The sequence below is a fragment of the Carassius gibelio genome, chromosome B13 (assembly GCF_023724105.1).
Source record: "Carassius gibelio isolate Cgi1373 ecotype wild population from Czech Republic chromosome B13, carGib1.2-hapl.c, whole genome shotgun sequence".
NCBI classification, from domain to species: Eukaryota; Metazoa; Chordata; class Actinopteri; order Cypriniformes; family Cyprinidae; genus Carassius; species Carassius gibelio.
The window spans coordinates 5,220,578-5,247,405 of record NC_068408.1 but is presented as its reverse complement, the minus strand read 5'-3'; the positions used below and the strand labels follow the sequence as shown (position 1 = coordinate 5,247,405).

The 26,828-nt window shown below is 37.6% G+C and overlaps 1 protein-coding gene across 1 annotated transcript in view; it reads right to left on the bottom strand.

Annotated features, from left to right (window-relative positions):
• Positions 1 to 26,828, bottom strand: part of LOC127970304 (MAM domain-containing glycosylphosphatidylinositol anchor protein 1-like) — a 183,599-nt gene that overhangs the window by 97,914 nt on the left and 58,857 nt on the right. The window contains exon 4 of the mRNA XM_052572802.1: positions 25,113 to 25,287. Within this exon, the coding sequence (XP_052428762.1) occupies positions 25,113 to 25,287 (175 nt within the window). The remainder of the gene's footprint in view (positions 1 to 25,112; positions 25,288 to 26,828) is intronic.

Genomic DNA, 26,828 nt, shown 5'->3' with positions numbered 1-26,828 from the left:
AAATGTCAATATTTAAGACAAATTCAAACTAAACTCTAAACCAGACTGGTCATATTGATTGATATAGACCAGGCAGCACTTATTCACTTTTATGATGAACTGCCTTTAACTGTCATTTTGCATTACTGACCCACTGTTTTCCTAATTAATGTTGTTCAGTTGCTTTGACACAATCTTTTTTGTTTAAAGCGCTATATAAATAAAGGTGACTTGACTTGACTTGACCCGAGTTTTAAATACATGGCATCTCTATCAAGATGTATTTGTTTGAAGCATATTGGGGCCTTTAACCTTCTCAATAGCAGCTCTGAGCTTTAACCAGTCTACCGCCCACCCCCTCCACAGCACTAGTCAGATTCATAACCAAACTGTGTGTTGGGTTAGTAACGATCTTGGTAATCCTATGTCCACCCATTCTTGACTAAAGCTTTGAAACTTTCGACTCCATGTGGTGAAGCAGATCACAGCCTTTATTGAACACATTCAAAGCTCGATATCAGCTCAGCTAGCCGAGCCACAGACTTAAACAGCCTTAGGCTTTTTCAGACATCTGGAAAACATCTCCTTCTCCTATCATTTATCATTACACTTCCTTCATTTCATATAAAATATGGAAATGTGGTTGATTTGGTTCTCCTGCTTCTACACTGCTTTAGTTTTATGTAAACACCCTCTAATCTCTCACATAAGATATGAATAAAATGATTATATATTTAATTTTATCCAAATTCAAACCAAATACATGAAAATGAGTAACTCACTAAACACACCGTGACAGTGACACTGTTATCATGATTTGTGGTATTTTTTATGCCATATATAATGTTATACGGCTGTTCAAAGAGGAAGGATGACTACCCCTCAAACTGGATTGTTATTAAGCAGTGTAACTACATCTTCATGATTATTATCGTTAATGAAATCCATGTCCAGATCTGAGGTTAGCTAAACATTTAAAAATGTCAAGATGAAGCAGGAAAGCCTGCAGGGCTTCAAACACTTCAGAGGCTGAGAGACTTTAAAGTGAGAGAAGATGTATGACCAAGAAAAACATGGTAGGATCCACAAACACACACACACACACACACAGACACACAAACACACAAACATGATTTAGCAGCACATGAACCTGTTTGAACCCAATAGTGAAAAACATCCACACACTATATATATATATATACATTCAGTACACACACTCACCAGCCACTTTATTAGGTACACCTGTTGGGCGACAGCAGCAGAAGACCACACCAGGTGCTGCTCCTGTCAGCTAAGAACAGGAAACAGAGGCTACAATCCGCACAGGCTCACCAAAATTGAACAAAAGATTGGAAAAACATTGCCTGGTCTGATAGCGAGGTGTACATAATAAAGAGGCCAGTATGTGTGTGTGTGTGTGTGTACTATGTATGTATGTATGTATGTATGTATGTATATATATATATATATATATATATATATATATATATATATATATATACATACATACATACATACACACACGTTTGCCCTTCATTTGTGCATGATATTAAATGGGGTCATATAATGCTACATGCACTTTTACAAGTTGTCTGGACTGAAATGTGTGTTGGCAGTTTGTGTACACAACCACCCTATAATGATAAAAATCCAGCAAGTGTTTTTTTTTGTTTTTTTGTTATCTCGTTAAATGTTTTCCCCTTTCTCAAATCGAGCCGTCTGACGCTACACAGTCACAGGCCCCTCCCACGATTGTTTGATTGACAGCAGCGCTTCAGCATAGACTGGACTGGTGTCTTACCTCAGACATGCCCTGAGTGAGCTGTCATCAGTCCGAGATGCAGACAAGCATGACTTCTAAGTTATTGTTGATATAATAATGAACATAGCAGTAGTCATTTACTCCCGACATCTGAGCGACTGAAATCGCAGAGGATTAACTTCAGTTTGGATCTGAAGGGAATGCGCCCTTGATCTACTTAAATGCATTTATGTTCACGGAATCATTCATGATCCAGCCTCACCTACAGAAGCAGTGAGTATAATGTTTTTAATGAATCATTGCAAATTTTTTTTACACTACCATTGAGAAATTGTAAACAAACTTTGTAACAGACTTTTCAATAAGACCCTAAAGAATCCTTTCAACTTGTGGAAAATGAGCATTATATGACCCCTTTAAAACAATGTAGTGTTCCATCAATTATAAACTGTAATTCTACAATATATGCCAATATTAATTATTTTCATTTTCTAGTATTTAGTGAATTATACACAAATTTACAGAAAAATATTACATATTTTTTTTTTACTATTTTCTAGCATAAAACACCCACTTTCCAAAATTCAGTCAATTCCTATGTGAAATATAGCGAATTAAATATAAAATAAGATCACGTCCTACATATTTTCACTAAACTTTCATGTTTATCTCTCACTGTAGAGGGTGAAGTTCTGAATGAAGCTGTCTGCTTTCTCTTGCTAGGTTGGATGTTCAGATGCTGTTTCCTTCATTGAATCAACGTGAATCGCTAAGCACAGCGTCTGAAGAGCGAACGGGATTTAAGCTCGTACTACATTTCAGAATCTACATTAAATACAAAAGTACAGAGCGCTTCGCTATAATTACAAGAGGATCAAAACGTGAAATCCTGCTGCATAAAGAACTGGCGCTCATTACTGTTGACAGGTGCTGCACACCTGCTGGGCTGTTTTTACCTGCGCTCGATGGCCAGTGGAGCGGCATTACAGCACTTAAGAGCACTTTAGATATGATTAAAAGCAGTATGCTATTAAACGCTCTCTGAAACTAATTAGAATAACAAATGTGTTGCCTGGTATCCATCATTTTCCTCAAGCGCAGATCAGTCAGTTCCAGCTTTGTGAACTGAAACCAACAGTAAGTTTAGTGTTTAATTTGGTTGCCATAATATTACATGACATATTATAAGACAAACCTCACAGTTCAGAAGGTAAATCTCTTAGTCACAAGGAGCAGCAGAAAGCTGCACACAGGGAGCAAAACTCCCACAATGCACAGCGGGTGACCTCTAATCCACTCTACAGAAGAGCTGCCATACTACAGGCCGCTCAGAATAGCTGTCCACACTAATATTACCAGACTGATATTATCATGAAATATTATCATCAAGGAACTGTTCCCATGGAGTTCAAAATCTATGTCTGTGCTCAAGAAGGGGGACATAAGGCAAAAAGATAACATGACAATCACACACTACCACGTATAGATTGAGTATGATTAGAGGAGTTTTTCTCTTCCTGGAGGTGGAAGGTACAGTATATGATTGGCATGCACATACCCAAATGGCCCTGCTAGCTGCCATGGATGCAGCAAGTGATGACATCACAGAGTCCTGCAGAGGGTGGATTCACCACTCGAGGAGATACTTTCCAATAATATTTGGAACATTTTAAATGCCATATTAGGTGCTCTTTAACTTTCTTGTTCATAAACAATGGTGTCAGGACTTTTCATCTTGATGACACTGACACTTTCATTGGCATGAATACTTGCTTTTGAGGAATGACCTATCTATTATGAGAAAGTGACACGCTTTTGCAGGTTCTCAACTAGGTTTTGCAGTTTGTACTAATTGTTTTGAGAACTGCATTAACTGTTGTGCAAATGTAAATAATGATGTGAGAAATGCACCAAAGCAACTGAGAAAAACTGTAAAAACTCATTAAAAGTTATTTTTGGTCAAATATAGACAGACCAATAAATGGATGGATGGATGGATGGATGGACAGAGATAAAGACGGACATATCAACAGAATGACAGAATGGAAGATAGATAAATAAATAATTAGAATCACAGATGGAATGATAAAAAGATAGATAGATCGATAATTGCATGTGCCATTTAATCAGTGTTATTTTTATAGTCTTTCTTTCATGTATTTGCTTCATGTTATTCTGTTAAGGATTCTATTTTTGCACCGCATTAGCTACAGGACTTTGCACTGCAGTAGATCAATATGAATAATGATTCATTATTCTTACATTCTCTATCATTTAGTGCAGACAACATCCTATTAGTTCTGACAAGCCCCGCATTTTTCAATGAATATATTAAGAGTCTCATAGATGAACATCACATAGCTAGTAAGCAACAGAGGACACAAACAGACATGCGATTTCACCAACTCAATTGCACCTGAGACTCAGGATCTGACAACCTGAACCTTTTTGGCACGTTTCTTAATTCTGTTTCATCTGAAGTGAGCGAAACCTTCAAGAATCATGACACACAATAACTCTGAATAGCCATATAACTTACAGTCCCATTAAAGCAGATCAAAACGCACTCAAGCAGTCAACAATGACACTCAGCAGCCTGCATCTATTTACAGTTTGGAGGGTATGAACTCCTGATGGAGGTAATCGATGGTTATCTGTGTCCTGAGGTGAGCTCTCAGAGAACCGCAAGTATCCGGGAGTCTATAAGGTCAGTCTCTGGGGAGTGATCTTTCTCAAACATGCCGGTAAGTGATCGGCACGCCACACATTCAGAATTTCACATGACTCTACTGCCTCTGTGATTGCAGGGGACGCATGAATCACTATAAAATTGTCAGCAGTAAATAACTGCTTGTGTGAAATGTCAATGTTATGTTGTTGGTTTTTTTCTCGCTGAGAGTGATTCAGCTCTTGATTGAAGATGGCATCTTGAAACTACGTGGCCAGATACTGCTGTCATCTACTCCACTGCTGTGACACAACTGTCCAAACTGCTGAGTCTCCAAAAAACAATTGTGAGTTCTCTTCACTAACTAGAAGCAGGCACTCCACTGTATGGATACTTTAGTTAATATTATGTTCGCTTCATCGTTGCTAACTAGTCTAACAAGCAACTAACTCAACCGGTCACCGCCAGCATATTCAAAGTGATCATTACTTCCAATCAGACTGAAGAATTGAAGAATGGCCTTAACTATTTGACATACTTGACAAGTGAAGCTCTATATTTAACACTAGTTGATTACAACACACACAAAAAATGGACCAGAATAAACATTAAATACTTTAAGACTTTAAATACAAAAAAAAAATGATTTTTCTAAACAATATGAAGGTTGACATTAAGTTGTTTATTTGGTTTATTTGATAATAAGAAGAAATGTTTCCTCAAGCATCAAATCAGCATCTTAAAATGATTTCTAAAGGATCATGTGAAACTGAAGACTGGAGTAATGATGCTGTTTTTGTTTTTCTATTTTTACTGTATTTTGAAAACATAAATGCAGCCTTGGTGAGCATAAAATACTTGTATAAATATGAAAATGTTTTACCCAAACCACTCCTCTGGATCAAAACTCCTGTCATGATCTTGTAAAACAAATGTATCTACTAAAAATAATTACATATGTATTGGGAAAAACTGGAATAACACATGAGGTAACAAAAAATGCAAGCTCCACATATGGGCTGGAATGACTTATCATCAGGGTTTGCATACACCAAAAAGAACAAGCTGTTTTATAGATGTGCACCAATACACCTCTCATAATTTGTTCATCAAATGTGTAATTAAAACGTCTCGGTTACGTACGTAACCTTCGTTCCCTGATGGAGGGAATGGAGATGTTATGTCAAACGACATATGGGGTCTCACTTGGGAGGCCAATCATCTCTGAGTTTAAGAGAAAACACCAATGAAAATTGGTTAGTGGATTTAACATACCTGAGCCACTCCCCGTGCCAACGGGTATAAATAGGGCGACAGGTGCATCCACTCAGTAGGTTTGACGCTGAGGACCCAAGAACGTGTCCCGGCAAAAGCGAATGGTTAAAGGTAGTGGCATGGGGACATAACATCTCAGTTTCCTCCATCAGGGAACGAGGGTTACATACGTAACCAAGACGTTCCCTATCTGTCGGTCACAACGAGTGGGGTCCTATGTAAAATGCCACAACCTGAACACCGTCACAACTCTCTGGCGATGCAATTGCCAGCAAGCCATGGCCTGCCACAAAAGCGACCCTTAAGGTCATAACCTTCCCAAATCCCCAGTTCAAATTCACTGACCTTGGTACCGAAGGGGCCAAAGGTTGAGTACATCGCTGCTGGAGAAAGTCAAATCTTCCCTATTTGTCCTTACAGCTTGGCAAGGCGGGCCTTAGGAAAAGGTTGCTACGGAGACCACATCCTACCCATAGGGAGGTGACATGTGGAGATACTGATATGGACTGACCTGGGGAGCAGTACTACATATAGGATGGGTCTCTGAGGCAGGTCCTACCTTAGAGTAGGGATGGAACAGCTGCCAGAAGAGACTGACAGAGCGGGTCTGTCAGGGGAAGACACGGGTTTGCCAAGAGGGAAACCTTACATTGGAAGAATACACATATGGGATAGGGAATCAAGCCATATGGACACCTAGCCCAGTACAGGGGCTGACTGGATCTCCGGGCATGCTAACACCAGGACACGCCAACCAGGAACTCTACTGGGAGAAGAAAGGCGCTCACATCCCCGTGTAAGGGGGAATGGTGCAGCAAGCATGACACGCAGCCAGCCCTTCCCGCCAATTACCTGTTACCCAACACATGGGAAGAAACTGGCTCTACACGAAGGTTGTAAAACCTCACAAAGGTATTAAGTGTTCGCCCAGCCCACAGCTCGACAGATGTCTGCCAGAGAGGCACCGTGCGCCAGCGCATAGGCGGAGGCCACACTCCATGAGGAGTGGGCCCTCAACCCCAGGGGGTACGTCTCGCCTTGGGAATGGTACGTCAAGGTGATGGCATCCACTATCCAGTGGGCCAACCTCTGCTTGGAGTCAGCCTTCCTCTTCTGCTGACCTCCAAAGCAGACCAGGAGCTGCTCAGAGCTTCTGAAGCTCTGGGTGTGGTCCACGTATATGCGAAGCGCTCTTACGGGACACAGCAACGCCAAGGCTGGATGTGCAAAAATCTAGTGAGTGGAAGCACCTGTCGCCCTATTTATACCCGTTGGCACGGGGAGTGGCTCAGGTATGTTAAATCCACTAGACAATTTTCATTGGCGTTTTCTCTTAAACTCAGAGATGATTGGACTCCGAAGTGAGACCCCATATGTCGTTCGACATAACTCGTAGTGACCGACAAGATAGGGAACCAAATTTGTGTTAGTGAGGTGATCGCTCTCTGGCAGATGTTATAGGATTTGTGGAAAGTGCTTTTCCCTGTATCACTGGCCTCAACACTATCTGACCACTCTAACTGTTTTGACTTCAGCTCCATCTCTGAACACTTGCTCTCTGCCTCCACATTCAAAAAAAAGAGAGGACGAAGCAGAACAGAAACAAATGTGCCAATCTGCCAGGCTAAATTTAGGCCCATCCTCTAGTCTTGACACAAGCGGGCAACGCAACAGCGTGGGTGATCTGCTAATGGAGGCCTGAGAGGTGAACTATAGATCAGCGTTTCAATATTAATGGCGCTACAGAACGAATGAAGAATTCAGGAATCACATAACAGCCGCAAATGGAAACACTAGAGAAGACACTGTCAGCAGTTTGTCTGTGTGTGAGTATTAAATGTTTCATTCTCCCTCCACAATGTTAAATATCTCCGGGCCTGAGAAGTAAAAGACGAACAGGTAATGAAGAAACTATGGAATTCTGTAATGGTTTTTAAATGTGAACAAGGTTTGCTAGTGGTGTTACCTAATTACTTTCGCCTGATACTGAATTTCATACCATTTGAAATATTGTTCCTTAAATTCTAATTTCAATTCAAAATCTAAATCATATTTGCTACATAAATTCAAATTAAGGAACAGTTTACAAGATAGCACACCAGCCTAACACACACTGATAAATAAAATAAAATAAAATACAAATGAAGTGCAAAATAATTAGGTATAAAATAAAATCATAAAAGTAATAATAAATAAAAATAAGAATACATTTATATTTGTAAAAAAAAAAAATAGTAATAAAATAAGCAAATTAAAATAAGTACAAATATAAAAAATAAATCTGAATTAAAGTTAATTTTAATCCAATTAGATTAAAAATACAACAACAACAAAAATTAATGGGAAACATGTGGAATGTAACCACGCCCATGAAATAAAAAAAATACAACCATCACAATGTGCATCTAGAGGTGTGTTCATCACGTCAAGGTGTGGATTTATGGGAAGACTTCAAAACCTGTTGTATGTCATGTTCCTATGTAAATACTCTTTCATGTTTAATCCAGCATACTCTACATTTGAGAAATTTCTAAATTGACACTTGTCATTATATGTTTGACATGCTAAGCATGTCACAAATGTTTTCTGCTATCAGCCTCAAGAAGAGTCTTCTAGCTGTAACATGTTGCTTGTGCTGTACTTCATTCAGCAGCCCGGGCTCATGCCGTAGAAAAGGGTCTATTCTTTCCGGAGCTTGAGGGCTAAAATAATGCATCTGAAGCATGTGAAACCATGAGAAAGCCAGAAAAAATGAGAGAGGGAGAGAGGGAGGGGAGGCCCAAGGCAGCCAAGCCTCTTTTGTGCAATATCTAGAAATAATTCCAAGGTCGACTTTCTTAGTATCAAGGGGTTTGGAATAAACACAGCACTAATTAGCCCAAATGTGATACAATAGGCCTATCTCAGATTAGCCTGATGACTGAAGAGAGCCTCCAAACTCTGTTATTCTCCTGCTGTCACGCTCAGTTGAGAGGATGATGGTTTTAGTGATCAAGGTCTTCATGATTCAGAGAGCCGCTGGTTCAAATCCTGATCACATCAAGGTAAATTAGCCAATGAGAAAAGAGGAATAAAGGCCATAACTATGAACCAGTGATAGTAAAACTATACTTGGCACTGCACTGTTATAAAATTACAATTAGACTCTTAAATTAAATGACAAGATAAATTCTCAGTAGAAGAATTCAAAAGAATATTAATTTCAGATCAATTTTCTGTCATATCCAATACAACTGCATTAATAAAATAGTCTGAAAGCATATGTAAAAAAAAAAAAAAAAAGAAGTAAATTTCACCATGTCTGACAGCAGATGACTATGAATGGGAAGAAAAACTAGAGATAATTTGACAGTTTACCAAGCTATAACTATGAAAATGAATTAAAAATATCTGTCTCTACTTAATATTGAGATGCAGATAGACACATGAAATATATATATCAAAATACAAATAAACATATTTCTTTAGATCCAAATATAGAACAAGTGTTATAACCAAAATGTCATAACCAATCACGTTGGACTGGCTGTCACTTACAACTGTAGTTCTTTGCAAAAAGAAAAAAAAACCTTCGTTGGCGTGACACCCCCCAGGACAGTACACAAGTCCTATTGATAGAAGACAAAGCCGACTGTGTCTGTGTCCCCACCTCCACCCCCACACAGGACTCTAGGGTCCGTCAGAGAGAGCCTCATATACTGCAGGGTGGACACTAAATGGCCTATTCTCAGTGCAATCAATGTCTCATTACAGCCCACCGTTATAAATCTCAGCCCTATTTAGTCTGGGGATTAAAGGAAGCAGACTAGAGCAACACACATCCAAGTAAATACATCACAAACAGTTACATGCAGAGACACGCACCGCCTGTCGCTCACACATTACCCTGCATTCAAAATCAGACAGAATCTCCAGCACATATATGCATATACATGCACGTGAAGTCAACTCTGTTGCTCAGTTAATGGAACAGTTTACTCAAGAATAAACACAAAGTGTGGAGGAATATAATGAACATATTTTTCATTATAAACAAGACATCTCCTCACATATCCACTTCCTTTACTCGCTCTCCCCCTCTCTTCCCTCATTTCCATTTAAACACAGGACACTACAGAGATCACAGACAACACGTTTCTTAATCATAGTTCTTAACAATGCACCTATTCATGCTTGATGTTGTTTGAAACGTCTCTGTGTGTCTGGTAAAAGGTCTCATTCTCTTAACAATAGGACAGACAGCCATCGACATTAGAAAAAAGGTCCTAAATCCTAAAGGTCATTTCACACTTAGTGCGATGCGAAAATGCAAGGTGAATTGCCAATGAACAGTGCTTTCACACCAAACGTGAAACAATTGTTGGCCTTCTGCTAATTCACACCTGCACTCAAGGTGGCACTGAGCAACGATGCATTTTTCCTCAGAAATGTATCTCATATATGGATTTAACATTGTCTACTGCACAACATATAGCATTAAATTAATATAGAAAATATATATAAAATATAAATAGAAGTACAATTAACATCAAGCCACACTTGAAAATGTATGTAATTATTAATGTATTTGCTTAAAACCCACTTTAAACCGTCATAGAGTGCTTGTAATATCTTCTGATTATAATCTACAGTTGATTTTGATTCTATAATAGTTAGACAATGGGTCTCATTCACTAAATATGCGTAGGCACAGATTTTTGCGTGAAATGTGCGTATGGACATTTTCACGAATAAATCATGATTCAATCAAAACCTTCGTACTAAAATGTATTCTAAATGTACGAAAAGATTCAAGAACAACTTATACCACACGTACACAATAATCATGTACAAACGGGGGCCTTATAAGCATATGTTAAGGACCCTATATAATTAGATGTTATTGATAAATTATAATTACAGTTCCAATTTTATATATATTAGAGGTCCAAACAACAATCACCTGATCTATCCTTATATAAACGGTGATTAATGTGTCTCATCTTGTGTTTAGAGGCATGGCACACTTGGTACTGCTTGAAGACATCTCTTCTAAGGAGAGAGCGCGTCTTTAGAGAGCGCACAGATATGTTCGCGGAGAGTGACGAATGGCTGTTCAGTCGCTTTAGGTTGCCCAGAGAAGTTCTCATTGATTTATGGAACTCACTGGAACCACACCTAAGCCACATCACCAACCACTCTCACCCTATACCACCTTATCTCCAAGCCTGTGTTATAACCATAGACTGTAAAAAAAAAATATGGACGTAGTGGCCGTGACGTCACCCATAGACTCCTCAATAGCGATCTTGGCCATCTTGCCATCTTGGTAGCGCGTCACCGCGCGACTCTCCCGGATAATCGAAAATGGGCAAAAAGGCGAGCTGATTGCTGAAGCCACGCCCACCTAGCGCGACGGCATTGTCAGCAGCAGCAATCCACCTGTCACTCAAGTGGCCACGCCCTTAATTATGCAGAACTTTAAGGCTTAATATAATTTAAGCGGTTGAGTTATAAAAAAATTCACCCCCCTCACAGTTGTCATGAAGGGCAAAATTAGCAATATAGACAAAAATCATTTTTTGAACCAGGCTGTAAACATGTTTTTTTCTGCTGTACAGTTGGACATTTTAACATGGGGAGTCTATAGGACTGACTCTCTTCTGCAGCCAGCCTCAAGCGGCCAGTCGATGAATTGCAGTTTTAGTCACTTCCTTATTGGCTTCACGAGAGAGAGCGAGAGGTTGCCGCTCGGTTATAACCCATGCTTCCTTTTTAATAATTTAATTTAATAATTTTTCCTGGCTTCCACCTCCGACAGCAAAACCTCACGTTCATTATTGTTAAAGTTATTTTTCTTTGTCTTTTGTTTCAGTGCCATAATTGTCTTTCTCTGTATAAGTGCCTCATTGTGGAAAGCCCTTATATGGAGCTGGTTTGGGCGTGAATTATGCTAATTACTGACCTCGTGCACGTGGGCGCTCATTTAGAAGACTCCAAATTCACTAACAGAAGAATGAGTTTAAGAACAAGCTCATGTGCGTACGCACGTGTTGTGAATTAGGCGGAAAGTTAATGTGCGTATAAATAAGAAAATTGTCCGCAAAAATTAGTGAATGAGACCCATTATCTTTGTGTACTGTGTTTAATAATGCCATACAGAAAGTATATACACATAATCATGTCTATTTGCTTTCATATTTCATGTGTAGAAAAATGTTTCATTAGATTTTTTTAAAATACGGAAGATCTAGACTAGAGAATAAACGCACTCCGACTCATAATACTCACACACGTGGAAGAAAACGGACACTCCAATTAACAGAAATTATATTAAGAACATGTGAGAATAAATCTGTTCTCAGATACCAAAGATAACAAGAACTTGGTCTTCTCTCGGAATACTCTTCTTCTGTGTTTATTTACACTGGTTTTGAAAAAAGTGCCACCAATCGTCTTTTTGAGCAACAGCAGCTACTCGCTGCATTGGATCTTAGCTCAAATCTGATTGGACGGCCTGTTTCATTGAGAAACAACGGGGAAAAGGATTGGCTCACAAGAAGAAAGAGTAGTATTGAACTTAAACACAGAAAAGACCGAAGATGCAAAAAAAAAACTTTCAGCCACCATTGGATACCTTGGTTGGGTCAATTGCGTGAGTCTATATATTTCAATATATTTGTGGAAACTGATTTTTTTCAGGATTCTTTTAAGGATCAGTCAATCAATTTAATGCATCCTTGATGAATAAAAGTATTAATTTTTCATTGATCTTACAAATCATACTCACCTCTAACATCTGTTAGTGTTGTTAGCACTCACTTACAGACCCTGCTAACTTTTCTCAATCTTTTGTTAGTTACTAAAATGCGTGAAAAAAGGCATACAAAGCATGACAATAAGAATTGCTTCATGTCTATGTTTATGCAAAAGCCATCATTACTGAGGTAAGCAGTGACACTGAATACCCATTTATCTTTTATAAATGCTATTTTATCACCTCTGTCACCTGACAAACTGCCACAAAATACATCCTCATGAATCGTTAATGGCTGCCTGTGAATTTACAGCTGTGTTAGCTCATACATCACAGTGTGATGGGAAAAAATTACACTTTGGCCTCGTTCCAAAACTTAGTGAGCTGCCTATGTAGGCATGATTATGCTGCCTTCTAAGATGCTTTCTTCTATGATATCTTTCTTCAGATTCTATGCTAGCAACATATTTATCTGAATTGCAACAAGCTCAGCAGCAGCACAAAAAAATACAATACAAAAAATCCATCCAAGTTTGTAGATTAAGTGATAAAGGTCAATTTTGATTGATTTTCATGTATTTCAGTCTAATTAAATCTGCATGGTTTAAGCCAGTATTTGCTACACTGTGCATGTTGTTATTAGAATAACACACTGAAAGCTTTGCAACATTATAGTGTCATCCTGCATGAAAATCAACTGCAAATCAGGCCCTCCATGTACTTTATTAACTACTCCCTAATTAGTATGTTAGCTATGTAGAATGTTCTTAATCATTTACAAGATTACATTTCCATTAAGACGCCACCTATGTAGGCGGCGGACAGCTCACTAGGATTTAAATCAGAGGATTTACACCATTGTGTGTCACCTGGCGATCGTCATCTGTGGGAGCCTAGCTTTATCATGTTCTGCACACATTCAGACCTGGAAATGTTTGACATTTACACAAAGGGGAAACCATCTTCGCATTTAAAGCAGGAGTGGAGTTTCAGAGCATGTTTTTATATCTGTATGTCAAGCTACATGTGACCGATAGAAAAGCCAGAAGCACACTGACAAGTAGAGACTCAGAGAACAAGACCTATCTAACAAAAACACGCTAGCAGAGACAGAAGCACAGAAAGCTGCCATGAGATAAAGGCTGCACCTGCGATATAAACAACACAGAATTCAGACAAAGCTGTGCTTCCTGGAAAAATTCAGGAAGTTTATATAGATTCAAGAGAGAGAAAAAAAATTCTGTGCTAACTAGCCAAACCTTTCTAACATTGGAAAATATATTTCACTGCTTTGCCATGCAGATAAAGCACAACCAAAAAAAAAAAAAAAAAAAAGTAAATAAAATAAAATAAACATTTATTTTAAAAAGAGAAAAAGAAAATAGAGTAAAACCGTTTGAAAACATTTTTCAACCAAATAAAAATAAAATAAAAAATAAAACATAAAAATAAAATATAGTAACAAAATAAATAAAAGTTCACAATAACAAAATACCTAATAAAATAAATAAATAAAAATAAAAATAATAAAAAATAAACATTTGTCACCAATAAAAAATAAATGAAATTATAAAATAATATGCTAATTAATAATAATTAATATTATTAATAAAAAAAAGAAAAAGAAAATAAATGTATAAAGATGGTTTCAATGCTTGATCAAAGCTGAAAATCTTGAAACTTTTTTAAACTTTAGATTATTAAAACTATCTCAAATCCTATTGAGAGAAGACAGAGCCTTGGAATATTCATCTGATAGAAAGAAAAGCTGATTTTTATTTGGTACCTTTTTGCTGAATGAAGCCAGAGCACTCAAAAGCGTCTTTTTAAAGCTAAGGCAGAAGGTGGTCTGTTCTATTCAAGAGCGCCTCTCCTATTACAGCTCCCCATTTCACATTTCAATAAGACATGTGTCTGCAAAAATACATGAAAGCTGATAGAAAGTTATTAACCATCTTTACAAAGAGTACATAAGCGTATGTGGTGCACGAGTTGTTGATGTGGATCTGAGAGTTCATCTGAATAAGAATAAGAGACTAAATGAGTTGATGCAAGGACTGATATCCCACACTGATAGCATATCGTCTTCTGTGAGAAGTAATAATGTTTCAGCTTGAGAAAGGGAAAGTGCTGAGAATTCCCAATGCTATGTCACAGTCTATTCATACATATTTTATGACTTATGGCTAATTCGTACGACGTACGATTTTGTAAGATTTTTCTAAACCCCAGTGACGGGTAGGTTTAGGGACAGGAGTTAGGTATAGGTCATTCATACAAATGCATACAAATTCTGCAACTCGTAAATATGTACGATTTTCCAAAAATCACATGAATTTGTATGGGAGAGGTCGTACGAATTAGACACCGTGTAAAATATGTACAAATTGCCATGAGATTGGGCTGGAATTCCCTGGAATCCACAGGTTTTCTCATTCCCAGTGAGTGTTACTCTCATTTAGGGGTAGGGTTAAAATTCCCTGAGATGACATGACGCTTTTTAAAATTTTAAAGAAATAGTACACCCAAAATTTTTTACTTTTAATGCCATTTACTGACCGTCATGTTAATCCAAACCTAAATGACATCCTGGAACGTAAAATGAAGCATAAAGCAGAATGTCCAAGCTCCATTCTTCCATATGAGGAAAGTAAAAAAGAGAAGTTTGGTCTGTGAGAAACAGATCAAAATTAAAGTCATTATATAATAACAATCTAACAAATGTAATTTGTGCTTGGGTGCAATTTAAAAATTTTGCTCTTTTGGTGCTTGAAAGTATAAATTACAAATGCAAATAAAAAAAAACATTATATTTGTAACTGATGAAAAAAAAAATGTAATGACTAAATTATGAAAAACAATTGGCGGTGAACTATTCCTTTAAACATAATGGCTGGGAAGCTTTTCAAACTTATAGTACAATTTCAGCACTTCAAAAATGATTTGCTATCTATTTCATAATTTTAAAGCCTAATATCTTTTTTCATAACTGATCAGATTTTAGTCTTTATTAAACTCACATCTATATATATTAGATATATATCTTTCTGAACAATAGCACTAGAGAATCTGCCCCGTTTCTGCTGCTGTGTTTCTTTAAATGGCAAAAGAGCAGAAGGTCGGCGGATTTATTGAGAATGAGAGTGAGCTGGAATAGAGGAAGAGCAGAGACGCAGAGGCCTTGTCACATTCGTTTCCTGCGGCTTTGGGGCTTTGTAGACACAATCCAAGTCTGAATAACAAGGTTTAAACAGCACAGAGAGAAAGAGGGAGTTTAAGAGAGAAACAAGTTAGGGGAAAAAGAGAGAGAGAGGGAGAGAGATGCACAAGAATGACTTTTAAAAGCTGTCACCGTCTCAATGGCCAAAACAGGAAGGTTTCGAATGCAGATCGCATAAATACATGCAAATTATCCAATCACACTGCCATCTTCCTCAGAATAAAATTAAATGAAATAAAATAACATTTTAATGGTTTTATTTATGTATATGTTTATGTATTTAATCAAAGCAGAAAACAGAGCCTTGGAATAGTTATCTAACACAAAGATAAACTTTTTTTTTTTTTTTAACGAAGCCAGAGCACTTCAAAACTTAAAAAGGATCTTTTTAAAGGTAAGGCTGAAGAGTGCCTCTCCTTTTACATATTAACATATAAAGTTAAAAATAAAAAGACAAGAAGTGTTTTGATAATGAAGGATAAAAATAAATCTTTTTCCAAGAGCAGAAATGGAGCAATTTCTTTTTTTATCTCAGATCAACAAATACACGGCAAATGATCATATTGCTATATTTCTGATAAGATAAAATAAATTAAATAAAGCATAAACTAAAATAAAATAAAATTTACCTGGATATAGCCTGTTACCAAAAAAAATCTAGCATTTTTACAGTATAACAGGAATTTACTAAGAGTTGGAAAAAAAGGTTAACAAACTAGAAGGACTAAAATATTATTTTATTTTCTTGTTGGTTTTTTTCTCTCACTCAGTTTTAATATAATAGAATTTTGGCCCTAATATCATCCTGAAACTTCTTGCAAGTGAGCGAGTGTCTCAGCGTATAACACTCATTTGAAGCTCTTGCTAATGTTTATTCAATACAAAGTTGAATGAAACCCACTACAGATGAAGCACTCTTGAAATCTCTCCTGCCCTTCGGGTGACTTCCACCAAATCAGTTGCACTTAAAAAGACACAAGTGAGCAGTTCAAACACCTTAAAAAGTCTCCCAATATTCGCTCTACACCAAATGATCTTAATGCTAAACTGAAGCTCGCTCTTCCAGCACTTCACGGCAGGTTCAGGAAATCCGGCGCGAGCCAGCACACATTTCAACAGGAGCGCGTGGCTGTTAGACCGCCTGCAGATATTTATTAGAGCTGTATGAAACTTTCATGCGGTGTGAAGCATTCTCTTTCATCCAGCAGCCTGCTGTCAAGAGTGAGGCGGAAGCCGAGGTAGCTCCGCACGGGAGGGAGACAGCGTTTAAGAGCGGGGGGCCATGCCTTCAGGTGACATCATCAAAGACAAGGGTGAGGGGGCGGGTACATCATCAACCCAAATCAGCCAATTAGAAGAAGACTTTGCTTAGCGCAACTGTTTGACGAGATGAGAGACTTTTGGGAATGAGTCAAGCCAGAGAACAAAGACGTGAAGTGATCTAATCATGGCATTAACACCGCAACTGTTCAAATTTGGGGGTCAGTGAATTTTTTTATCTTTAAAAAAATGAATAGCATGCATTAAACAGATCAAAAGTGACAGTAAAGAGATGATGTTACAAATGATTTCGATTCGATGTTCTTTTGAACTTTCAATACAATCGAAGAATGCTGAAAAATAAAATGTATCACAGTTTCCACAAAAGTATTGAGCAGCGCAACTGTTTTTAAGATTGATAATGGTTAGAAATGTTTCTTGAGCAGCTAGTATAATACAAACAGTACAGACCAAAAGTTTGGACACACCTTCTCATTCAAAGAGTTTTCTTTATTTCCATGACTATGAAAATTGTAGATTCACACTGAAGGCATCAAAACTATGAATTAACACATGTTGAATTATATATGGAATTATATACATAACAAAAAAGTGTGAAACAACTGAAAATATGTCATATTGTAGGTTCTTCAGAGTAGCCACCTTTTGCTTTGATTACTGCTGTGCACACTTTTGGCCTTCTCTTGATGAGCTTCAAGAGGTAGTCACCTGAAATGGTCTTCAACAGTCTTGAAGGAGTTCCCCGAGAGATGCTTAGCACTTGTTGGCCCTTTTGCCTTCTGTCTGCGGTCAAGCTCACCCCTAAACCATCTCGATTGGGTTCAGGTCCGGTGACTGTGGAGGTCAGGTCATCGGGCGCAGCACCCCATCACTCTCCTTCTTGCTCAAATAGCCCTTGATGCCTTCAGTGTGACTCATTTCATAGTCATGAAAATAAAGAAACTCTTTGAATGAGAAGGTGTGTCCAAACTTTTGGTCTGTACTGTGTATATATGTATATATATATATATATATATATATATATATATATATATATATATATATATATATATATATATATATATGTATATATATATATATATATATATATATATATATATATATATATATATATATATATATATATATATATATATATATATATATGTGTGTGTGTGTGTGTGTGTGTGTGTGTGTGTGTGTGTTTTACATTATTATTAAATAACTGCAGCCTTGTTGAGCTTAAGAAACTTATTTCAAAACCATTATAAATCATTTTGATCAGGATGTGAGTCAAGCCAGAGATCAAAGACCTGAATAAGGAGCTTTATCGTAAGAAGCTCAGGTCAGAGTGTGACATGATCTCTGCTAAATTCATCAAAGGAGAAGAATGAATGTGTTCCTCCGTTCGTCTCTCACCTCCTGCTCTCACTGCTTAATTTGCTCTACCTCCTGATGCTCAAAGAGACGTCCTGCCAGTAGTGTGCAGGTCTGAACATCATGAACTGGACCCTCGACATCACTTCCATCTCCTCTCTCACTCTTTCCTCTGCATCTCCTGTCCTTTCATCCAGTCTTAATCAGATCAACAGTATTACAGTCAAAAATGTTTTTAGCAAAGGCTGTTTCGATTCCATAACAAAGATTAAAAATATACATTGTGACAATAATTAAACATGCTAAATACTGTGGTCAAAGAAAAACAACACTGCAAGATATTAACCATGTTTATGCAGTAGCAATGTTTATGCAGTATCCATCCCACTTTCACTCTTCTCTTCTCTTTCTCTAGTTATTCTTTTCTGGTACCTCTCTCTTTCTATCATATCTTCTTTTCTTCCACCTTTTCTTTATCTCCTTTCATTCTGACATTGCCCTTTCCTCTCATTCACTCCTCTTCTTTACACTGAGTCCTTTAAAAAACCTTCAGATGACACACACAGACAAGATATGATGAACTAACTGGTTTTGGATTCGCTCTAAAATGGCATTTAGGAGAAGCCACATGTGGGTGCTCTCTCACACACACACACACACACACATTTATGTCTGGGCCCAAAGAAAGCACAATGACTCACCTTTAGCCAACTACCCTTCACAATCACAGCCAAAGGTCAAATACAATGTACCTTCTCAATAACCAAAGAAGTGTGTGTGTGTGTGTGTGTGTGTGTGAGAGAGAGAGAGAGTGAGAGAGAGAGAGAGGGAGAGAGCTATTAAACTACTATGAGAGAAGGCAGAATTCTTGTACTTTGTTTTTCCAATTAGCGCACTAAGATTTAGTATGTAGTGTCTGGCCTGTTTTAAATGTGTGTGTGAGTCACTGGTTCATTTTTATTCTCCTCCACTGCTCTTCTGGTGTCTTCAGCACAAGGGGCTTTTTGTGGACTGTATTGTGACGCCAGACTCTGGCACACACAGACAGGCTGGGGCTGAAGGCTAGCTCTCTCACACACACACAAACACACACACACACACACACTCCAGAAGAATCAGAGCAGAGACGAGTCTGTGCCTAAACAAGTGGCAAGCAAGTGGAAACATTTCACTTCTTCATGACGTGCTAAGAGCTCATAACCTCTTACTCAAATACTACAGAAAGTGGCACTTGTGTAAAAAGAAGGGGCAGTAAAAAATGACCATGTTTCTACATACTGTACATGTTTGTGCCATAGGTGACTGTTCAAGAATACGTTGCTTAGACAAAAATGCAATAATGATTTATCTAACTACAAATAATCTTACACATCAGTCTTGCTGCATTTCATATTTGTGACCCTGGACCTTTAAGTGTCAATTTTTTCAAAATTGAGATTTATAGACCATATGGAAGCTGAATAAATAAGCTTTCCATTTGTGTATGGTTTGTTAGGATAGGACAGCTATTTGGCCGAGATACAGCTATTTGGAAATCTGGAAATCAAAATACTGAGAAAATCACCTTTGAAGTTGTCCACATGAATTCTTAACAATGCATATTATAATCAAAAATTGAGTTTTGATATATTCACAGTGGGAAATTAAAAAAATATCTTCATGGAACATGATCTTTAATTAGGGTTAGTTCACCCAGATAGCAAATTTATGTAATTAATAACTTACCCTCATGTTGTTTCAAACCCGTAAGACCTCTGTTTATCTTTGGAACACAGTTTAAGATATTTTAGATTTAGTCCGAGAGCTCTCAGTCCCTCCATTGAAGCTGTGTGTACGGTATACTGTCCATGTCCAGAAAGGTAATAAAAACATCATCAAAGTAGTCCATGTGACATCAGAGAGTCAGTTAGAATTTTTTGAAGCATTGAAAATACATTTTGGTCCAAAAATAGCAAAAACGACGACTTTATTCAGCATTGTCTTCTCTTCCGTGTCTGTTGTGAGAGAGAGAGTTCAAAACAAAGCAGTCTGGATATCCGGTTCGCGAAACGAATCATTCAGTTCACCAAATCGAACTGAATCACTTAAAACGGTTCACATCTCTAATCACAGAATCCACAAATGACTTCAGCTGTTAACTTTTTTAATGTGTCTGACACTCCCTCTGAGTTCAAACAAACCAATATCCCGGAGTAAATCATGTGCTCAAACAGTACACTGACTGAATTGCTGTGAAGAGAGAACTTAAGATGAACACCAAGCCGAGCCATATAATGAACAATAGACTGACTCGTTCACGAGTCAAGAACCGGTTGCATCGGTGTTCGGATCACCAGTAGTTCTTTCGGACAGTTCAATTCAATAAACCGGTTGAAGAAAACGGTTCACCGTTTTTTTTGCGCTCAACGTAATGGCGTCATTTGCGATGATTGCCCTTGATTCAAGCCTTCGGTTTACCTGGGCTCATAACATTAGCACAGAATCAGTTCAGAATCAATCACCAAAAGAATCAGTTCAGTTCAGACGCCCTGTGTGTCGGTCTGCTTCACGCTGAATCACACATGCGCAGTATCATCAGCTCCTCGGTTCACGAATCGGACGCGTCTGACAGAAACGGTTCTTCACTCGTGAACAAATCAGTCTTTTGTTCGTCATCTGGCTCGGCTCGGTGTTCATCTTCAGTTCTCTCTTCAAAGCAATTCAGTCAATGTAATGTTTGAGTACATTAATTACTCCAGGATATTGGTTTGTTTTATCTCAGAAGGAGTGTCAGCCACATTAAAAAAAGTTAACAGCTTAAGTCATTTGTGGATTAATGCGTATTAGAGATGCGAACCGTTTAAAAAGATTCAGTTCGATTTGGTGAACTGAATGATTAGTTCGTGAACCGGATACCCAGACTGCTTTGATTTGAACTCTCTCTCTCACAACAGACACGGAAGAGAAGACAATGCTGAATAAAGTCGTGTTTTTTTTTTTTGGGACCAAAATGTATTTTCGATGCTTCAAAAAATTCTAACTGACTCTCTGATGTCACATGGACTACTTTGATGATGTTTTTATTACCTTTCTGGACATGGACAGTATACCGTACACACAGCTTCAATGGAGGGACTGAGAGCTCTCGGACTAAATCTAAAATATCTTAAACTGTGTTCCGAAGATAAACGGAGGTCTTACGGGTTTGGAACAACATTAGGGTAAGTTATTAATTACATAAATTTGTTTTATGTAATACTGATATGTATACTAATGATTTTTGGCATAATAGAAAAATCACTAATTTTGACCCATTGAACCCATTGTTTTTGTTTTGTTTTTTACAATTCAGCAGGCTTAAGACTGATTTTGTGCTCCAGGGTCACATTTTACCAAATGAACGGTGTGAAATATCACAGCAGTATCATAGCGTTTATTCATTTAAAGTAATCTGCTTTAGGATTCAGTGACTTATGACCATAGACCTGACTGAATCCATCTAGACAGAATGAAATGTAGATAATGAAAATGTTTACAAGAAATGTCCAAGAAAACATTATGCAGTGAATAAATATGTCTGGTGTACAGTTCACCAAACCAGCCGCTCCACATATGCTTTTGTTTTTCTTACCTGGTGCTGGATTGTGTGATCCTGTACTGAATGAATGAAAGGGTGAGAACTGGGTCTCTGAACCAAGTCCATCCTTACAGTAGAGGCACGCTGAACCCAGAACAGTTACCCACTGTCTCACTGGCCAAAGTGCCACGGTCAAAGACTGGCCAGCCCACAAAAAATAAAACACCTACTGAGTCCGTGTGTGTGTGTGTGTGTGTGTGTGTGTGTTTAACGGCTTCTCAGTTCCCATCAATAACTGCCTTAGCTGCACAGGATTGGTCAGGATCAGCGACTAGTCTCTAAACGCCTGACTACACTGTCAAAAAAGTCTTTATCCCAAAATGTGTCTTGTAAGATTGTCTTCATATATATTTTCAAATAGGTTTACTCTTTAATTATAGTAATAATACTTTTTATAATATCTATTACAACAACATGCAATTTTGATTATTTGCTTAATATTTTTGTCTCATTTTCCAGTAAAAAAAATCATGAAACACACACAAAATAAAGAATTAAAGTTGTGCAAATATCAAAAGATTATATTAATATTACTTTTATATACAAAATATATATATATATGTATTTAAAAATTAAAATTAATAAAAATTAAAAATTAAAATTAATAAAAATTAAAAATAAAATTACATTTAATTTAAAATAAAAAATAGTTTTAATGAAACAACTATTTTTTATATATTTTAGTTAGAAGGTGGAAATATAGTTAAGAAGACATGTCTTAATACATTATGCTATTTTTGGACAATTTATTAAGCACATATCCTATTCAATGATTTTTACATATTTTTACTGTAAAACAAGAATAAAAAAAAAATTATGAGATTAGAATTGCGGTTTACAATATGTCTAGTTAACGGATATTACTCTTAAACGTATGCCTCTAACCCCTCTCATCCAGAAGTTTTTGAAAGCAAACCCCTAAAGCAGCCTAATTATACCTAATTATCTGAATAATCATTCTGACAAAGCGCAGACTATTTCATTTTGAAAATATGTAGTTTTGTGCTGCTCTGTACCTCTCACTTCCTCCTGCATCTCTCGCTCTCTCTTTGATGTTAACTAAGGCTGTCTGGCTCTGTAACATGTGCCAGGCTGAGCTTAAATAGATGAAATATGCTGACATAAAATCAGGCAAAAAGCTTTAGCACAGCACACATGGAACAGTGACTGGATATATCAAAGTCCCTTTAACAGAACACATCAAAATGCCCCTGGACATAGCCCTGAACCAATAGAGACCTCGGAGGAAAAGGAGGTAATGGAAAAAGAGATTTGTCATCACTTTTCCAAAAAAATAACTCTTAAAACTCTGCTTGTGTCAAACCGGCCGTGTGCGAACGCTGGCTTTGTGCTATAAAAGCGTCATGGATCTTTTATTCAGCCTAACAAAAGAATCAGGCCACTCCGAGGCTCTTATTGTCATGCCTTTCCTAACATCCTCTCAATCCCGCTTCCGTAATTCTTCCATCTTTATCTCTCACACCTTCTGTACCTCTCACCTTTCCATCTCACAGCTCACACTTGCTCTCTTACTTCTCTTTTCTCTCAGTAATAGGGTTTGGTGCTGTAGAAGATTGAGGGGAGACATTGTGTATGTGTGTGTGTGTGTTTGTGGTGGGTGGTCCGCGCCGTGCCTCGTCGCTCTGGTCAGGCTGAGTCTAATTGCCGGTGTTGTGGTGCTAAAGTTATCCGGAGAGCCACACGGAGCCGCTGGGGGAAAATTGAACAAGCATCACCCGTCAGGAGTGCTTCCACTCAGAGCAGCGGTCAGCCTGCCCTGTTTACCTGCTACACAATTATCATCCGCCCCCAGGGAACCCTATGGAACAACACATCCATCCTCTGAGGGACGAGGAGGGGCCATGGGGGAAGCGTGATGGTCGAATATCGCAGAATACGGCAGACGCTTGCTGTGTGTTAGCGGCTGGAAGTAAATTAAGCATACAAAAGTCTGTGAGGGGTTACGATATGTTGCAACAGAGACGTACAAAGTCATGAGGGTGAAAGAATAAGGGCCAGTTTTTGCATTCCACCACACTTAACTGTCTGTTTAATTAACTGATTAATTGTTTTTCTATGCTAGCATGCAGTAAACTGATGTTTCTTTTTACAATTTTCCACTGCATTTCAACTGCTGTTTTCTGCTGTATATATTTATTTATTTATTTATTTATTTATATTCAGTATAAAAAAAAAGACAAAATTTTCAATGAAAATTTGAGAGAAAATTTGATTATAGATAATCTAAAAATGTTATAACAAAAATTATGTTTTTGGACATGAATACTGTATATTTAAATAATATTTACGATTTCAGCTGTGTAAAAAAGATGCATTTTATTTTAATACAAAATATATATTAATAGACTGCATATACTTATATACAGTATGCATCAAAAATATACAACTATATATATCATTATTTATGTATAAAATTAGGTGCATATTTTTACTTATAACTTTTTATACATTCTAATAAATTGTATTTCATTTATTTTAATACATAAAGTAAAAAACTAGTTAAGACTGAACACCCATTAAGGTTGTTAGTGTTGAATGTAACAGCTCTAGAGAAACTTAAAATGAAAAAAAAAATTGCAGACTGTTTTTTTTTTTTTTTTTTTTACATTATTTTTCACCTTCAGATAACTATGAATGAAATTTAAAAACGAGACAAAAATGTTAGGGAGAGTTGATTTGAGAAGAGATCCAGTTCAATAAAAAATAATAAAATTGTAAAAATACATGTGAGGTTGATCTGAGAGTGTGAGGAGTTTATTGTAGGTGTTTTTTGTGGGGTCTGGCTGTCGCCTCTGACCTGACCCTTGGCTCAGTGGGACAGTGGGTCAGTGGTGCTGGGCAGCACTGCAGGGAATCCCTTACACACATAAAGAGTGTGACCCTGCCTGAACTACAGCTTCAACTCTCACTCGAGATCCTTCCAATTCATTCACCCGAACTCTCCAGACGCATCTGTCCAGTGCAGCCCATATGTCCATCAATCACAGCTTATTAAATCTCCTCAAAAGCTGCTGGCTGCTATAATTTGTTTCCTCTTTTGTCTTGGCAGCTCCCCTCCCGCTTTCCATAACCTCCCACACCAGTACCCAGCACTGGGACAGAGATGGGTCTCTGGAGAGTTCACACTGATTCACCTCCTGCAGGAAATCCTGGAGGGATCAGGCCGGGAAGAGGAGGGATCGTGGCCCTATCACTTACACTGTACATCTACACGAATGGACTTGATGGCAGCCACCCCCACCCCGTTCTCAGCTTTGCAGTAGTAGCGGCCGCCCTGCACTCTCTGGATGTTGGGGATGCGTAGAGTCTCATTGAAGATGGACGTCTCCTGGAACTTGTCGGAAGCGCTGCCTGCTGTCTTGGTCCACCGCACCTGCAGGGGGCGACATTCAGAGACTCATAAGCTTACAATAAATATGCAAAACAATTTATTTTCAGCATGTTTCACAGCTACACTTTATTTGAAGGTGTCCTTGTTACAGCATAGTTGTGGAATTAAGAGAATAGCTTCGATTTGCTCACATTTGATTGTAACCAAGAACATGTAAACCATCTAAATAATCATTTTGTGAACAAAAAAGTTTTATTTGTTTTCAATTTCCAGGGAAACTGAAGCGTTACGTTTATTTATAAATTTTAAAAAAGTTGCGGAGTTACAATAATGTCTCAGACTTTACTGTATTTGTACATTTAGATCAATAAAAAACTATTTCAAATAAATCAGAGCTTGGAATATCCAAATCAAAATAAGAACACATTGTAATATAAATTTATAGTATCATATTTTCAATGTGGTTTCAGACTTTACTGTATAAGTATACAGCATATGTCCATAAAAATAATAGTCTTAAAAACTTGATTACATGTTAACATGTTGATTTAAAATATGTTAAAATCATAAAATGCAAATATTTTAGGAAAATGTACATACAGACCCATAAATTAATAAACCTTTAAATAATAACCATGCAAACACAGAATATTATAATATCTTTTCGACTACAAAGTAACTGAATGAAGAGTTAAAAGTGTGGAAAAAAAGTACAGTTCAGCATAAAAAGACTGGTCACAAAGGTGATGAGCATGCACAGTGGGACTCAATAAGTTTGACCCTAACATAAGTACATGATTACTGTCTGTAATCAGAGTCTCATCCATCTCAATCATTCTTTTGACTCCTTCAAACAATCTTTGCATGGAGTTTGTAAGGTCAAGTGAAAATCACAAACTAAAGCCTGTGTAATCTTCTCCACCTCTCCACCTCTGGACATCAGTAAGCTGCTTCCATTATAGCCGGGGTCACCTCTGAACAGGGTGCCACACGGGTGAGCAGCCGATTGGAGCTGGCAGCGCTGGGGGCAGCGGGAAGGTTAGGCGTACGTGCAAAGGATTATGGGATTACACCGACCTGTGTAAACGACAAGCTTTGTGTTTATTCAGGTTTATTTGCCTGTGGATTTGGGACACAGCTGCTGTTCATTTATCAGGTGTGGTGGGTGAGAAATTAACACAGAGGAAGGGAGAGAGAGCTCCTGCTGGGAGGAACCTATCCTCTCGGTGGCAAAGGACAGAAAAGCTGCTCGGAGGCTGTTTGATGGGGCAAAATCACTAAAAAGTTGTGCCACTTTATTGTGTAGATTGAAGCATAGTAGTCCTCCTTAACCTACAACTCTGAGCAGACCCACAAAGTGAGAAGTTTCTTTTAAAACTTGTGTTGTGTCATGATCAGTGAGTCTCATTTCTGAACTGTGCATACAGTTTTTATTTCTTCTAAACTGCTTCTCCTCTGTAGGGTCCATAGACTAATGGAGACTAAATGATAATTAAAAATAGTGAACAACTTCTTAAAGCTACAGGATAGCCAATGTTTTTGTATATACATTTGCATACAGTTTTTTTAACCTTCTAATGAGA